This window comes from Convolutriloba macropyga, chromosome 10 (genome assembly GCF_964194025.1).
Source record: "Convolutriloba macropyga chromosome 10, txConMacr16.3, whole genome shotgun sequence".
In the NCBI taxonomy this organism is placed as follows: domain Eukaryota; kingdom Metazoa; phylum Xenacoelomorpha; order Acoela; family Convolutidae; genus Convolutriloba; species Convolutriloba macropyga.
This window is the reverse complement of record NC_134477.1, coordinates 53,735,729-53,753,312: the sequence shown is the minus strand read 5'-3', so window position 1 is coordinate 53,753,312 and position 17,584 is coordinate 53,735,729. Positions and strand designations below refer to the sequence as shown.

The window sequence follows — 17,584 nt, the reverse complement described above, 5'->3', positions numbered from 1 at the left end:
GCACAAACAGGTCTTAGACATATATCTTTGTCTTCGATTTGTTTTTTCTATCGGATTGAACTGGTATACATAAAGAGATCCCGTATTGTGTGATCTGTAGCAATCCAGTTTAAATTGATAGTTAAAAAAACTAAGATTAGCCAATAATTACGAACATAATAGTTAATGCAACGGTAAGTACAGCAGAGCGGATATACAGTTACAAAAGCGAACTGCATAAACGAAGTATCCGGACAGATTTTGTAACCACTCAGAACGAACTGGGCGGTGTAAAACTTTCTTTGTGAAACACAAGGAGAGCAGCCGTTACAGTTGAGGTATTTAATCGTGCACCGGTCCTTTTTGTCCTGAATTTTTGCGTTACCAAAAATTGGACAAATTTTATAATAATAGTTTTAAGGAAAATTTAGGCATAAAACGGTCAAAAAAGTTTTTTATTGCGTTTGGTGTTAGATAAGATACAATGAAAGTGAAATTTACAATTTTTTGACGTTTTATAAATCCAAAACTATCCTTTCGGTCTAATTTGAGAAAAAAAATTAAAATTTGAATTTTTTAATACTGGAGTTTTTAATGGAAATTTTGACACGGTCCTTAGATTTTTCCTAATGGTATTTCATGTTTAGTAAGGTAAATAACAGTGAACTTTATATTTTTTGTCATTTTATGAATCCCAAACTGACCTTTCGAAATAATTTGAAAATAACCAAAGAACTTCGACATTTTATTACAGCGTTTTTAATGGAATATTTGTATCCATGAAAAGGTCCATAAACACTTTTAAGGCATTTAATGGTAACTAAAGCGCCATAAATGTGGAGTATAGAATGTTCAGAAACCATATTTAAAAATTGCAGGTGGCCCTTTGGACTGTTAATCAGCAAAACACTAAATTATTTTGATCGTTGTATGTTTAGTAAGATTCCATGAAATCCATATATGGCGTTTAATGGTTGGTCAATCTCGGGGATTACTGTCAATTAGAAGCGTGTAGACTTCATTACTCGGCCTCCTGCTGCGAAAAACATTAATTGCACTTCTTAAATTATTTTCCAATAAAAATTTTACCCGCGTCTCATCTCACGTGTAATATCTCTGTTCGCCATCGGCATGTTGTTGATTTGTTTATTTCAATCAATGAACCTAAAGATTGTTGCAAATGTGGAATCTCTCCCCCCCCCTTGTTTTCTAGTTTCATATTATATTCCCAGCGCATATGCTATATTTTCACGCAATAATTTACTATGTAATGGCGTGTGCTCTTTAAATTGGTTTTGGAAAACTTATTGGTGGTGGTGGTGGTGGTGGTGGCGGCGGGGGGGGGGGGGGTCACTAATAAGAAATTCCCTATTATGATCAATTTCAGACATAAACGAGTGCCTGATTCCGAATGTGTGTGGTTATGGTTCTGAGGAGTGTATCAATTATGAGGGATACTTCAACTGCATTTGTGCTGATGACTTTTTCTTCAATGGAACCCAATGCGAAGGTGCCCACTTTTCGACTGATTTGAGATTAGACGTTTTGGATCTATTCTGTTTCCCTACCCTTTTTTCTCGGAAGTAAGATAACCGAGCCATATTATGTAGGTGATCTGTTTTGGACTTGTCGATTTTGAAACAATTTTACCTGTTTTTGTGACTCATTAGTTCAAGAATAATATCAAAAACCTGAATGAGTAACACAGTCATCAAAACGTAAATTGAACATTTTCCAATCGGGTAATTTTGCTCTTTAAATGATTCTCTATTTTTGCTGTGCTACAAGAAAGCGCTTTTAAGTAAATGTGATCCTTGCAATTATTTTTTCGTTTGTCAGATTAATTGTTTGAGCTTTTCCCTTTATGCCCCCCGGTACGTGTCATACCAGGCTGAGGTCCCAGACAGAATCAGGTATGCCCAGACTGAAGATGAACGCACGAGGGGGAGGGACGTCAAGCGTTCAAAATTACATAGTCTGGAAACATCGAAAAACGCACGAACGTCTGGACATGTACGTGCATAAATCTGGGCATCAGTTCACTAACTTTTTTGAGCCATGTTACATTTAAAAAACTACCCGTACCGAACTCCATAGTGTAAATCAGTACTGGGCAATAGTAAATGCAAGTCTCCCATGTAATATATTTTGCTCCATTTGTTGCTTGAAATTTGCTTCTGTCAAGCGTACATTAGCCGCGCAAACGAGAAACTTTCAACTGTCGTCGTGGCGAAGAAAGGAGAACAAAAATCTAGTGAGCTGGAGATCATGGGTTCGACCACCGTACGCAACTCTGTTTTTATACTTGGCCCAAGTCTGACCATTGCAAAATCAGACTGAACACAAGTCTGACAAGTCAAAAAACTGACTTGAAGTTTAATCCGAAGAGTTATAGCACTCTTATCTCAACTTAACCATTCAAGTGGCTACCTTCAAGGCAGAAAGCTGAACATTACTCGTGTTGAACAATAGCACAATGTCGAAAGCATAAAGAAGTACACGCAGTCTTTTGGTCTTTTGCGTCGTATTTAAAATTTTTACTTCTTGTGTTATAGATAGAAGCTGAACCAAATTCATGCCTTCCCTTACAGGCCAGAGTACATCATATTTAGCCAAACAAAAATTTTGTATTGCTTTTTAAAGTTTATGCAAAGTTTATAACCAGTTTACAATTTTAGAACGCATTTACGAAATAAATAAATTAGGCTAATATTAAGCACATAAGTTGTTTGTAGTCATTGCAGTTTGTCTGTTTTTGAGTGCATGAACGTCTGGGCATGAACGCACGAAAGTCTAAGCATTCCCCGGACATTTGAGAACTTTTATCGTGTAAGATCTTACAAATTTCTTACAAAATTGTCTTATAAGATTATGCGTCGCCTGACTAAGACTTTGTAAGACAATTTATCAGGTCTAACACGATAAAAAATTTTTATCAGGTCTGATAAGATCTTACACAAACAAAGTTCACTTTTGTCAGATCTTACAAGATAAAAATTCAGCCTTATAAGATCTTACACGATAAAATTTCTGCCTGACAAAAAAAGTTTATCGTGTATGATCTTATAAGATTCTTAAAAGATAGTGTAAGATAAACATTCGGAGAACTATGACTCATCTTTTTGATAGGGTTTTTATCAGATCTTATACGATAAAAACTCTTTAATTATGGTATGTTCTTCATATTGAACACAATTTAGAGTTGCTTTCAAGCAGTAGCCGAAAAGCTACAGCTTGCAACACTTAAGTGTCAGAGCAACAAAAACGAAAATTATCTTATATTGTCTTTTTAGACTTATATGATATAGTGAAAAAAGTTATTCGAGTGTTAGGGGCTTCTTCTGAAGCGGTGATTACGAAACTAGGCTGAAAATTTTTTTTCAAAGACGAAAACTATATTGGCAGCTAATTTTAGCCAAAGTACTTAGTTAACACTCAGAATAATACTGCCGCAAAAATAAAATCAGCAAACATTTTATTGTTTCAGAATTGGTTAGTTGACTGATTGTTTTCTTTACTTTCGTAGGAACTGAACTAAGTAATACGGTTCATTAAAAATCATTTAAATATTTCTTATCAGATGTTACAAGATAAAAATTCTACCCTACGTAAACTTTTGTATTGTAAGATCTGGAAAGATACTTATCAGATCTTATAAGATAAAATTTCTGTTAAATTGAATTATTATCTTGTAAGATCCGATAAGTATCTTATCAGATCTTACAAGATTAAACTTCACGTGGTGAAGAATTTTTATCGTAAAGGACCAGATAAGATCTTCCATGATGAAGATTTTTGATCAGCATCTTATCAGATCTTAAAAATAAAATTTCCAGAATCACTGCGGTTAACGAACAAATCTGTAAAAATTATGAAATCTAGTGAATGTACGAAAATCAGATGAACGCTCAAAAATGAACGCGAAAGTCTGAAAACGAACTCACAAAATTCTGAGAATCCCCAAACATTTGAGACTTTTTATCGTAAAAGATCTTACAAGTTTCTTACAAAACTTTCTAGTAAGTTCTTATAAGATTATGCGTCGCCTGACTAAGACTTTGTCAGACAATTTATCAGGTATTGAACGAAAAGAGTTTTTGTCAGGTCTGATAAGATCTTGCACGAGAAAAGTTCACTTTTGTCAGATCTTACACGATAGAAATTCTGCCTGAAAAAAAATGCCTATCGTGTAAGATCTTATAAGAAACTTATAAGATCTGCTAAGATAAATATTCCTGAAGCTATAACTCATCTTTTTGATAAGATTTTTTCAGATCTTATACGATAAAAATTCTTGAAGTATGGCATATTCTTCACGTTGAAGACAACTCAGAGTTGCTTTCAAGCAGTAGCCAAAAAGTTACAGCATGCAACACTTAAGTGTCATAGCAACGAAGAGAAAAATATCTTATATTATCTTTCGAGACTTTTAAGATATTGTGATAAATGTTATTCGAGTGTCAGGGGTTTTCTCTGAATCGTTGATAATCAAACTAGGCTGAAAAATTTTCTTCAAAGACCACAACTTTCACGGACTGCTAAGTTTAGGCATAATTTCCAGTTAAGACTCACAAAAAAACTGCCGCTAAAATAGAATCAACAATTAGTTTTTTGTTTCATAATTAGTTAGTTGAACGATTATTTTTTCCCATAGGAAATTGACTACGTTATACGGTTATATTTAACTTATTAGAACATGTTATGTGTTAACATATCTTACACGATAAAGACTCTGTCCTACGTAATTTCCTATCGTGTAAGATCCGATAAGATATTATCAGATCTTATAGATCTTATAAGATATCATATAACAATCCAGCAAAATTGAATTATTATATTATAAGATCTGATAATTATCTTATCAGCTCTTACACGGTTAAAGTTCACGCAGGGCAGGATTTTTGTAGTGCAAGACCATATAAGATCTTAAACGATAAAGTTTTTTGATCAGCATCTTATCGGATCTTACACGGTAAAAATTCCAGAATCACTGGGGATGAACGCACAAAATCTAGTGAAGGTGGAAAAGCCTGGAGATGGACGTACGAATGTTGGTGAAAGCCGAACATAAGATCTTCTGAAGTCTGGACCAAGACAGTTTTTGTGTGAGACGGCCTGGACATTCCGGTTTCCGTCTGGCACCTCAACCTGGGATTACCCATTAATTCATTATCTTTTTTTACAATGGTTGCATAACTTACTTTTGTGGGGCAAGCGGAAAAATTGTTTTTATGACATTGAGATTGACATAAGTAAGTAAGACATTTTGCTGGGCTTGAAAAAGGGCATAAAACAGAGAAAAAATGGATCGGCGGCGTGAAGCTTATTAAAAGATGAAAAAAATGAGTATAATTTGAAAACCGAAAAAAGATCTTAAAGAAGAGTAGTAAAATTAGCTATCATGTTTAGATTTTACTTCTTTTCATCAGAATAATAACCCCTATATTTTAGCCCATTATCTTTTCAGCCTTTCATCATTTCACCACTCAAACTTTTCGACCCGAAACACTTTCCATAAGCCCTAAGATTCTATATTTAGAGAGTGCTTATTCCTAAACTCAACCCAAAACCATACATATCCCTTAATTTCATTATTAGTTGCACCAATTATATTATGAAACAAAATCGGGGTGAAACGATAGAGGGGGTAAAAAAATCGGGATTAAGTAATAGGGGCCGTGACTAATAAGGTTAAAGTTTGAAAAAGCGAACACCGTATTTGTTAACAGCAATGTTTCCCAACTTCCATTATATCTTCAAATGCAAAGTGACTTATACCTGCAACTTCGCTGTCCTCTATCTGGGGGGATTTGTTCCGAAGAGTTGTGTTAAAGATGACTGTTACATCTCTCCCGAATTCCCAATCGATATCAGGTATCTCAAACATCTGACCTCCACCCCCATCCCAACCCCACCTCCCCCTTTAAGCCAGGGAACAAATTTTTGTAGCCAACTAATTTTTAAGCCAACATTACAGCTGTCTGCTGTTACGGAGCCTTTGAGTAATTTCATTCACTTTTGAAAATGGATTTAAGTTTTGAATCTTAATCAACTGTAAGAGAGCATACAATTTAACTTATAACTAATTTTTTAAATGATATTTAAGTTGCTGTCTTCTTGTTTGAAAGTAGGATTCCTTCGGTACATGTTAACTGTTGTAATCAAGTTATTTATAACCATATTTATCATTTCCCATCAATTGATAATATTAAATTTTGAAAACCCTGAAGTTACAAGAAGAATTAATTTTATAATCATTTGCAGCGTTTGTTTCAATTTAAGCCTGAAATGGGGGGAATCAATGCAGGCTAATAGATTAAAATCCCGCATTTCATTTGGTTAGTTTTTTTTTGGATTTTTAAGAATCCAATATTTTTGCAATAGTTGTGTTCACAGGTATTGTTGGCTAATTTAAGTTAACAAAAATAAAAATAGAGAAAAAATGCAAACGAAGTTTATTGATTTTCATCAAGCTGTATTCAGGTTTCTTTTTGTTCTCAACAAAATTATTATTGGTCTAAATTTGAGATTAAAAAGAAAGCAAATACTCTAAAAACTCCTAAAATACTCTGATTTTCGCTTATGTGAACTATGTCCGAAAAGGAGCTGTAAAGGAACCAAGTTCCTTTATATTTTATCTCCCCCCACACCCTCATTTTCCTCCCCCCCCCCCCCCACCTACACTTTCGTCCTCCAAAACCCTTTCATTTCATGATTTTCATTCCCCCAACCTATTTTCGTTGAAGCTTTTTATATGTTGATTTTATTGAAGAAGTCAGAAGTGGTTGACGTTCACTTTCAATATTATTTATAGTAAGGGATGTCCCGTTTTTGACCATAACTTGTGTGCCAATGGCGCGAATTATGATGTATTTATAGAGCTTGATTTGCTACCATAGTTGCGACTTTCAGAAATACAAATATTAATGAAAAGTTGTCTTGGTATGCAAGACTTAGGCCGAAGAGCATAAACATTTCTAGCGTATCCTAGTGTCAAAAAAGGACCTTTGAAACTTGCTCGACGCAGACTGGGGAATTTTTGATTTTATAGGGGGGAACTTAGACATTTGACACTTAGCACATTTTAAACTCTGGTTTTGATAACTTCACACTTTTTAATCAAAAACATCACAATCACAAATGATCCAACTGATTTTTAATCTGGCCCTAGAAGTGAAGACTGAGATGAGAGTTCTCCTGAAAAGGATGCTTGCGTGGGATGCCTAGTCACGACAGATGGGCTGGTCTTGCTTGAGGATTTGAATGTCTTCATTTCAAAGGCTGGATTTTAATAGGCGACTAGTTATCGTTGGATCAATATAGTATCTTTCCGCATTAGTTTTGAAAGGAGTAGGTCCTCCTCTAGGTGAAATTTAAAGCACCACCAACACACACATTAACTTAGGATTAGTTGCAAGGCCTGGTATGCCCTTGCTACCTTAAGGTTTATAGGAACGTGAAGTTATCCCCCCACCAGTGTCAGTAGACACACACAATAGTCGAAAGTTAACCACCACAGGTTAGGGTACCTTCTGTCGCGCTCGAGAATCAAATAGGCAACCAGACAAACATCTAATTTATCTAAGTTTGTAAGAATTTCACTGATTAGTGGAAAAGTTTAACTCTATGCAACTTCTGATTAGCATCATATCTGTATCAAACATCACTTAGTGATAGCTACAAGCATAAACATAGCAATCAAACAATAAACAAAAGCATTAGCTAAGCACAGTAAGCAACAGCCTCATTTAAATAATAGGTTTAACATAACAAAAACTAGAATAGGGCTGTTACAAGGAAACATAGTGCAGTAACAGTGCAGTATAAACTTTGTACAATAAGAAAAGTCTTCTAACACAATCAACATGCCAAACAAGTCCAAAGCATCATCAACAGCAAAGAACAGCCTCAAGCAACAACTTCAGCTGAAAGTGATAGAGTGGAACGCAGTAAAAGACCTCTTCGAAGAACAAAGCAATAGTAACGAAGGTCTAAGCATACTACGTGAAACTTTGGAACTTTTGAGGTCTCAAAAAGAGCAGTTGGACAGAAGTTGCAGTGAACTCATGAAGCTACAGCTAACAAGTGAAGAGTTGACAACACTTGCTAATGAATCTGCTGAAAGAAACATAACCATGCTGAAATGCAAACAGAGAGCAAAAGCACACAGAATGGATGCAAGTGACACTGAATCTGCTTTCAACACATCAGCAGCGCCTTCCCCTAATCTACTGAGAAAACAGTACCCTTTACGCAATAGAGCAATGAAACAAATGAAACATCAGTTGGCAAGCCGCAACAATCAGGAAACAAACAAAGCTGACTCGTCCGACTCAGAAGACCCTGATAATTCTCAACCCGTTTTTAACATTGAAGAGAGAGGAAGGAACAGAGAATTTCTCACAGGGGCCTTGAGAATAGATGACGGCTGGCAAAATTCAATTCGATCGAGAGAAGAGAACCATGTTCGAGGACAGAACCAATATGAGAGTGAGGATAGAGCTGGGCATTTGCAACAACCACTTTCTTTTCACATCAATAGCCAAGCTGGTCCTACCATGAGCCATAGGTACACACCACAAAAACAACAACCACTGAACAGTTGTACCGGGCATGAAGTACACTATAACAACGGCTCTAACAACAACCTATACAATGGCTTCCCGAGTTTCCCGAGTTCTCCACCAGACTGGATGCAACACCAGGCACTGATGATACAGAACACAATGAGTTTGCCCAAGATATCAATTGATAATTTCACAGGTGATCCTTTGAAATGGCACCAGTGGTTCAGCTTCTTCAAAGCGACCATTCACAACAACAATGGCCTCTCAGACGCTCAAAAAATGACATACCTCCAAAACTCTGTAACACATAAGGCAAGAGATTCCATAAGTGGATACTCATACAATGGGGACTACTACCATGAAGCTATCGCTGAACTGACCAGAATGTTTGGCAAACCACAGCATATTGTCGCTGCATACCTAGATCAATTGGAGAAGTGGCCGAAACACAGACTGGACGAACCAAACACTTTTGTGAGCTTTTCATCCTTCTTGAGGAGACTGGTACAAACATTCAGGCTTCACAACTTTGAAGCTGACCTCAAGTCTTCAGCCGTCCTGAGAATGGCCAGAGACAAACTGAACGCTACCATGATAATCAGATGGAATCAACACACAAGAAGCCAAGCCTTGCTGCAACCTAACCTTACCCAATTTGCTGATTGGATTGACTCCTACGCAGAGGCGTGTGAGGACATCTCCCCACAACGGAACCAGAGAACCAGAGTGAACAGTTCTTCTAGAAGGGGGCCACCAGATGTGTCATGTCAACTCTGCTCACAAAACCACAACCTTGGTCGAGGTCCCGAATACATGGAAAAAACAGTGTATGACCGACAGTGTTGTGTGAGAAGGTTCAATCTCTGCCCTAACTGTCTAAGAGGTCATGAAAAGGGTCTCTGTCAATCAAAAACAAGGTGCCTTGTGGACAGATGCAATGGCTTCCATCACTCAACACTCCATAGGACAGATGCAAGGCAGATGCAACAATATGCACAACCAAATGGGAACTGGAACCAAAACTCACAAAATAACTTCAGACCCCAAACCAACCAAAACCAGTCAAACTATGGACGTAACTTTAACAATGAAAACCAAAGGCAGCAGACGAGTTCAAACTACAACCAACAGAGTGGAACTCAAAACAGACATGGTGGATCTAACAGCAGTACTTCACACAGGGGCAACTGGAACAAAAATGGTTTTCATCCTCAGCCGATGAACACGCAGAACGACAACAACAACAGACAGCAGAGTAGCAATCAACGCACTGTGGCTCAGCAGCATGCAACTACTCCGCAACAAAACTACACCTGCAGCAACCAGCAGGAGACTTCTTGGATCAGACCGCAGATTCAGTTGCAGGCAATACCAGTAACACTTTTCAACAGAGATCTTTGCATTGAAACCTACGCATTGCTGGACAGTGGTAGTGACAATACTCATATAACACAGAAGGTTGCTGATGCACTTCAAGTTCAACAACCAAAAGACATAACCCTACCACTAGCTTCACTTCATGGTGAACACTCAGTCAAAACAGCAGATGTCATGATCGGCATAGGAGCTTTGTACAGCAGTTGTCCTGTGATCAGAATCCCTGTGTACGCAACAGCAATGGACGAGTTTCGCATGCCAAGAGTTCAAATTGAAATGTTGAATGAGATCTGCAGAGACAATTCTCACCTCCAGAGCATAAGATTTCCAACAATCAGGGACAACCGGATCGGAATACTGATTGGAGCAGACGCATTCACAGCAACAGTTCCCAGACAGTTCACAACGGGACCCACTGGTACACCATACGGAGTCAACACTCTGCTTGGCTGGACACTGACAGGGCCCATTCCTCAGAGGTACACACAGAAGAGGGTCGGACAGTCAAACAGCACAAACAAAACACTTTTCAATCATATCAAGAGACGGCAAGACGATCCAGATGAAGATCTTCTCCAGCTCTTCTGGACAATTGAAGGAGTGAACTTCAATCAGTGTTCTTCAAAGGGACAGTCTTCAGATGACAAGGAGGCGGTTTCCATCCTCAATGATACCATAAGACACATTGGTGACAGATACCAGATTGGACTTCCATGGAAGAAAGACATCACACTACCTAACAACTACTTCATGGCCAAAGTTCAGTGGCACGCTCTGCAGCAGAGGTTGGAGAGGGACACAAACTTGAGAGACCGCTATGAGGAAACAATCAAAAAAAATTTGGATAAAAACTACATCACAACTGCAGACCCCAGTTGCAGACACTCTGTCTGGTACCTTCCCCATCACCCAGTGATCAACAAGCAGAAACCCGACAAAATCCGCAGAGTCACAAACGCTGCTTCCAAATGTAAGGGACTCTCACTCAATGATGCATTGCTGACAGGGCCTGATCTACTCTGCAACCTGCATGGCCTTCTTCTCCGCTTCAGACAGTACTCAGTGGCAATCACAGCGGACATCGCGGCACTGTTCATGCAGATTGGCATCCAACCAAAAGACCAAGACTATCTCCGTTTTCTCTGGACAGAAGATGGCAATGAAAAGATCTTCAAATACAATCGACTCATTTTTGGAGCCACATGCTCACCTTCTTGTGCGATATTTGTTCTGCAGAAGTGCAAATGACCACAAACAAGAATATCCAGAGGCCTACACATCAATCATGCAGCAGTTCTACATGGATGATTTCATGCAGACCTACCCTTCTGAAAAGGAGGTCCGCAGAAGTGCAGAGGAGATCAAAACTGTTTTACATACAGGAGGATTCAATCTGACGAAGTTCTTGAGCAACAGACCAGCCGCATTAGAAAACCTACTGGAAGAAGACAAGGCGGAAATGAAAGCCCAAAGAATCCTTGGTCAGACGTGGGACCCCAAAACTGACAAGTTGATGTTTGCAAAACCGAAGTTTCTCTACACAGGACAACAGATGACCCAAAGAAAGGTTCTCTCAATGGCAGCTTCTCTGTTCGATCCAATCGGACTGATATCACCCTTTGCCATCAGAATTAGATGCAGCCTCCAATGAATCATTAAAGAGGGAAGAAACTGGGATCAACCTGTGTCAGAATGCTACCAACAGGAACTACAGGAGTGGATGGATGAGTTCGACAACATGACTCCAATTGAAATTCCCAGATGCTTGATTCCCGACACCAATGGAACCCATCAACTTCACACGTTCACTGATGCCTCAATGAGTGCAATTGCTGCCATAGTTTATGTGAGGACAACGAACGCCGATGGATCTTCCACATCCCGATATGTGATCAGTAAAACAAAAGTGGCACCGATCAAGCAGTTGAGCATTCCAAAACTGGAGTTGGAAGCTGCAACACTTGGAGCAGAGCTAGCTGGGTTCTGTGAGAGCGAGATGACAACTACAATAAATTCAAAACACTTTTGGACAGACAGCACCGCTACACTTGGTTGGATCCAATCCAAGCAAAGACAGAAAATGTACATTGCCAACAGATTAACCAAAATTCACGAGAATTCCAACCAAGAGAATTGGAGACACATCCCTGGAAAGATGAATCCCGCTGACCATGGAACACGAGGCCTCACCCCATCAGACATACCAAAGCTGTGGCTCCAACCACCGGACTCTCTGAGCAAACCTCAAGACTCTTGGAATTTTGCCGAGGACAGTGATCCCCACATATGCGCCACACAAGCGACACAACTTCAGACGCCGGTCATTGAGGTTGACAAATTTTCAACATGGAGTCGACTGCTCAACTCTACTAGAATGGTGTTCCAGGCAATAAGACGCTTCAGGGCAAAAGTTCGAACTAGAAGACAAAACGAATCACCTGAGAAATCCAACACTAACACTTTTGCATCAGATGAGAACAGGGCAACTACCTCATCAAAATGTCCCAAAACGATTTGTTCTCAGGAACAATTTCTGCACTGTTGAAGGGAGGCAATCTTGAGAAAGGAGACAAGCTGATGCCCTTCACACCCTTTCTAGATGAAGACGGACTCTTGAGGGTAGGAGGAAGACTCAACAAGGCACCTCTAACCTACATTGCAAAACATCCGCTTCTTCTCCATAGCAGGAGCAAAATTGCAAGACTGTTGATTGAAAAGGAGCACCATGACTGTGGCCATCAGGGTGTGGAACATGTGAAGGCTCACCTGCAACAGACTTTCTTGATGATTGGATTGAGAAAAGTGCTGCGAAGTCTGGGGAAATACTGTTTCATTTGCAGACGATGGAGGGCAGACAATGTGAGACCCAAGATGGCCGATCTTCCTGAATTCAGATTTCCAGATGCAAACAAGCAGTACCCTTTCGTCAACACAGGAATGGACATGTTTGGACCTTTCTATATTGAGGACAAGAGAGAGGGCACCCAGATGCACTACGTCTGCTTGTTCACATGCCTGGTCACCAGAGCTGTCCACCTAGAAGTATGCCATGACCTCTCAACTGATTGTCTTCTCATGACAATCCGCAGATTTGTCTCACGACGTGGATACCCTGACCTCATTGTGAGTGACAATGGCAAAAACTTCATTGGAGCCAACCAAGCAATGAAGTTAAAGTTCCAGAGAAGCTACAAGCCAGACAATGAGTACATCAGACTGCAATTGGCTCAACAGAACATTCAGTGGACTTTCAACCCTCCATTGGCACCACACTTCGGAGGAGTCTGGGAGAGGCTGATACAGACCGCGAAGAGGAGTCTACTAATAGTGCTGGGCAGTCGGAAACTAACACTCTCAGTTCTCCAGACAGTTGTGGCAGAGGCCGAGGCAATTTTGAACTCCAGGCCATTAACTCATGTGGGCTGCAGCATCTCAGATGAGGGACCACTTACTCCGAATCACTTCCTCCTTCGCCGACCTCACATGTGTTTGAAACCTCTTGTGAAAAGCAACCAGCGGTTCTCCACTAAGGACTTCTAGTTGACGCAGACACTACTAGATCACTACTGGAGCAGGTTGCTGAAGGAATATGTTCCTGAGCTCAACAAGAGAACGAAGTGGCAAAGATCACATGATGAGCTGGATGAAGGTGACATTGTGTGGGTGCTCAAGGAGTTCACACCCAGAGGCATCTGGCCTCTTGGGAAGATTGTGAAAGCACACAGAGGTTCAGACGGGATAGCCAGGAGTTTCGACATCCAGACGGCTACAGGAATGGTACAAAGACCAGCAGTAACCCTAAGCCATGTGTTCCCACAATCGTCAGGTGCGCCGGAGGGTCACTGAAACAAGTTCATCGAAACACACACACTCACACACACACACACACACACAAAACTCAATGTCGGAATGAACACTTTTTGCTTTATTGTGTTAACATTTTCATATCAAATGCTTGCTTTTGTTGCCGGGAGTGTAAAGGAACCAAGTTCCTTTATATTTTATCTCCCCCCACACCCTCATTCCCCCCCCCCCCCCACCTACACTTTCGTCCTCCAAAACCCTTTCATTTCATGATTTTCTTTCCCCCAACCTATTTTCGTTGAAGCTTTTTATATGTTGATTTTATTGAAGAAGTCAGAAGTGGTTGACGTTCACTTTCAATATTATTTATAGTAAGGGATTTCCCGTTTTTGACCATAACTTGTGTGCCAATGGCGCGAATTATGATGTATTTATAGAGCTTGATTTGCTACCATAGTTGCGACTTTCAGAAATACAAATATTAATGAAAAGTTGTCTTGGTATGCAAGACTTAGGCCGAAGAGCATAAACAGGAGCAATTATTTCGATATCGTTTTTGTCGAGCACTTATATTTCAATATCCAAACATTTTTACAACATATACACCGTGTCGTTACCTTACTTCTTGGGAAGATAATTAAACGTTTTTCAAAAACTTGGCGTTGTAACAATTCATTGCATGAAGGTCAACCACAACACATTCAAAAATTATATGCAGTTGATATAAAAATGTAAAAAATACGTTTCTCTAAACGTTTTTTCCTCTACAGTGCATAAGTTATTTTTATCTTATGAAAACAAACTTGATGACAAACTTGTTCAATTTGTGCGTGCACAATTATATTTAAAACAATGTTCATATTTTATCAGAGCTAAACCAAAGTGATGTGAACAACAATTGTTTTTTTTTAACTTTAAAACACGTCAAGATTATTGGCGCGTTAACCTAGACGCAAACCTGTTGTCAAAAAATATTACTAAAGCCTATAATACCCTATATTGGCGCAAAAGCCAATTAATTTCTCATGAACAATCTTTGGAATGAAAATGTGGGATTTGTACTTTTACCCCAATGAGATTATGACCCCTAATAATTGATAAATCAGCGCATTTATAACTATGTAGTCGAATCACCGTTTTTTGTCAATCCAATATTTTTTCTTGGTTTATTCTGACGTCATACTAGGATATTATCATATTTTAGCTGGAGAATAGTGTCATAGTAATCAAAACTGACCCGCAACAACAAACTACTCAAAATATTTAATTATATTAGATTCTCTGACTTTTGCATGATTTTCGCAACTTATAATTGAATCTTTATCTGCTACCTTGGATTGCTCGCCATTTCTCTCCGCATTTCTGAGTAGTCAAAAGACAATTTTTTATAGGATTTTTCATAGGTTTTCTTTAACACCAAAAAGCAAAGAACTTGAATTTTAGCCAATCAGAATTGAGCTATGGATTTCATGCTATGTGACACATTTAGCCGCATAGCAACTCCGTTGCACTTTGTTTACTCAACGCAACACAGGTAATCTGTTAGAACTATTGTGTTCTTTTTGTCCACATTAAAAATTCGAGATTTGTTTTGGCCATTTGAGGGTCCAGACCTTCAGAGGAAAAGTTAACAATTGTTTATCCCAATCACCATCTTTCCCCAACGTCATTCCAAATGATAACTAACTGTAATTAAGTTAAACAAAAATAAAAAAAATAACAAAACGCTCCCTTTCCTCTTAGATACGACGACTTCTCTCAACAACAAAACCGGAATGCAGAAAACAAGGGTTATCAAAATTAAAAAAGAGCTGTATAATTGCTGTATAAATTTTTAACCAAATCGAAATATGGAAACAAAGGCCATCAAAACTTGTTTAGTATTTTTGAACCCAACCCTCGAAATTTTCTACGACCCGAATTACAGTTTATATGTTGCTATAGAGCAATTTACTAAAAACAATAGCACGTGCACTTTGGGGCCTGAACGATATATGTCCGCAAACCAAGGAGGTGGAAACAAAAAAGATCCAAATTCCTCAAAAGTTATTTCGTGAATCAATTGAGTTGAGAGTTGAGCTTAGTTGTGCGCTGAGTTGATTGTAGAGTTGAGTGTTGAGTTGTGTTTTGGGTTGTGTGTTGAGTTGAGTATTGAGTTGAGTGTTGAATTGAGTGTTGAGTAGAGTATTGAGTTGAGTGTTGAGTTGAGCTGATTTGGCGGCTTTGGTCTTTGATCAGACCGTATTGCGACCATTATCCGGACCTTAAAGCAACCTAAGATCACACTCTAGTCCGATTTTGCCCTCGAATTAGAATGTCTTGCGTCCATTGTGCAGACCTTCTTGCGAGCTTTAATCTGACTGTAATGCAACTTTGCCCTCTGATCAGACCATTGTTCAGACCTTTTTTCAGACTTTATTGTGATCAGATCATAGTACGACCAAAGTCCAGACCATCGTGATACTTAAGCGTCTCCCAGACGGTGTAATTTGCGTCGCAACACGCCCACAATGAGCTATTCAATTGGTCTAACCATAGGGGTCTAGAGTCGCACAACTAAACATGGGAAATCATAGACACCGACATAAAAGAAAGAGTGGCAATATTGAAAAACAACTAGTACTTCCAGGTATAGTTCAATATTTATAATAATTGTTCGAAAAAATGGTAAATGAATGGAAATAGGATGCTATATCTCTCTGTCGGCATTTATCAAACTATTCAACTTTTTGGAAAAGTTGCAATGAAAAAGCTAAGGGAAAAATGTTCCGGGAATTCTCCTTTCAGCTTGGACATTGAAAAGGGATCACGATCTTTCCAAACAGAGATGCGGAAAACAAGAATGAAAAGATCAGAAACAAAACGATGGAGAAGAGAGAGGCTGCTATTTTTGAAGAAAGATTAACACTTTAAACTGAGATAAATAGCTCTTAATTAAATTTACTGAATTATAATTGATCGAGGATACTAAATTTCATGTAATTATATTTAATTTGAATCGATTTTATGTTCCCGAATGCAAATTATAATTTATTATAATCACAATTGTTTTGATCGTTTTAATTAACAAGGAGGCTCGTTAATGTGCGTTTGCACATGATGTTCCGACCCGCGCTTATGCACATTTCAGACATAACTTTCAACCAAAAGAAGTTATAATCAAAAATAGATCTTATAGTTACACAAAAAGTCACACTAACTACCAAATGAATTGAATAATGCCATTCATCATTACAGCACTCACGAGATCTGCCATCCTTAATGACACTACCGGAGAAAAATAATAAACAGCAAAATAAGCAAAAAGAAAAAAAGAAACAAAATTTACCGCAAAACTAAAACGCTAAATTTAAAAACACCAAGTAACAATGTCAAAACACAATCAGAAGAAAAGTTAACTTTACAAGTTTAGTTTTTCGTTACTACAAAACATATGTGACAATATTTTAATGAGACTAAGTAACAAGTTTACAAAAAAGCAATGATTAGGCGAAAATCAAAAATCAACAAAAATTTTTTAAACCAAATAATTACAAACGTCCTAGAAACCATAAGGTTTCAAAAAAACATCAATATGTTTACTAAAGGTCATTACAATGCCAATAGAATCTGCCTTTGGTTAAAATAAGCCACAGAAATGGACTAAAGATGAAGAAAAACTGGAAAAATTTCAAATAAATTGCGAAAACAAATTATTGAAGCCATTAAAACCTTTCGTTGTTATGTGAGTATTATCTTTCAATTCAATTGTTAATTAAACAAATTAAGTTAAAACTATGCTGAAAGAACAAGCACGTTTACTTGGGCCTCATTTGAAAATCATTGGGGTCTGATATTACTCGAATGAGCTTGAAGAA

General features: G+C 38.4%; 1 protein-coding gene across 1 annotated transcript in view; it reads left to right on the top strand.

Moving 5' to 3' along the window:
- Window positions 1–1,407: 1,407 nt before the first annotated feature.
- Window positions 1,408–17,584, top strand: part of LOC142348073 (uncharacterized) — a 67,249-nt gene continuing 51,072 nt past the window's right edge. The window contains exons 1-2 of the mRNA XM_075399239.1: window positions 1,408–1,489; window positions 5,709–5,853. Of these exons, the coding sequence (XP_075255354.1) occupies window positions 5,711–5,853 (143 nt within the window). The 5' untranslated portion in view covers window positions 1,408–1,489; window positions 5,709–5,710. The remainder of the gene's footprint in view (window positions 1,490–5,708; window positions 5,854–17,584) is intronic.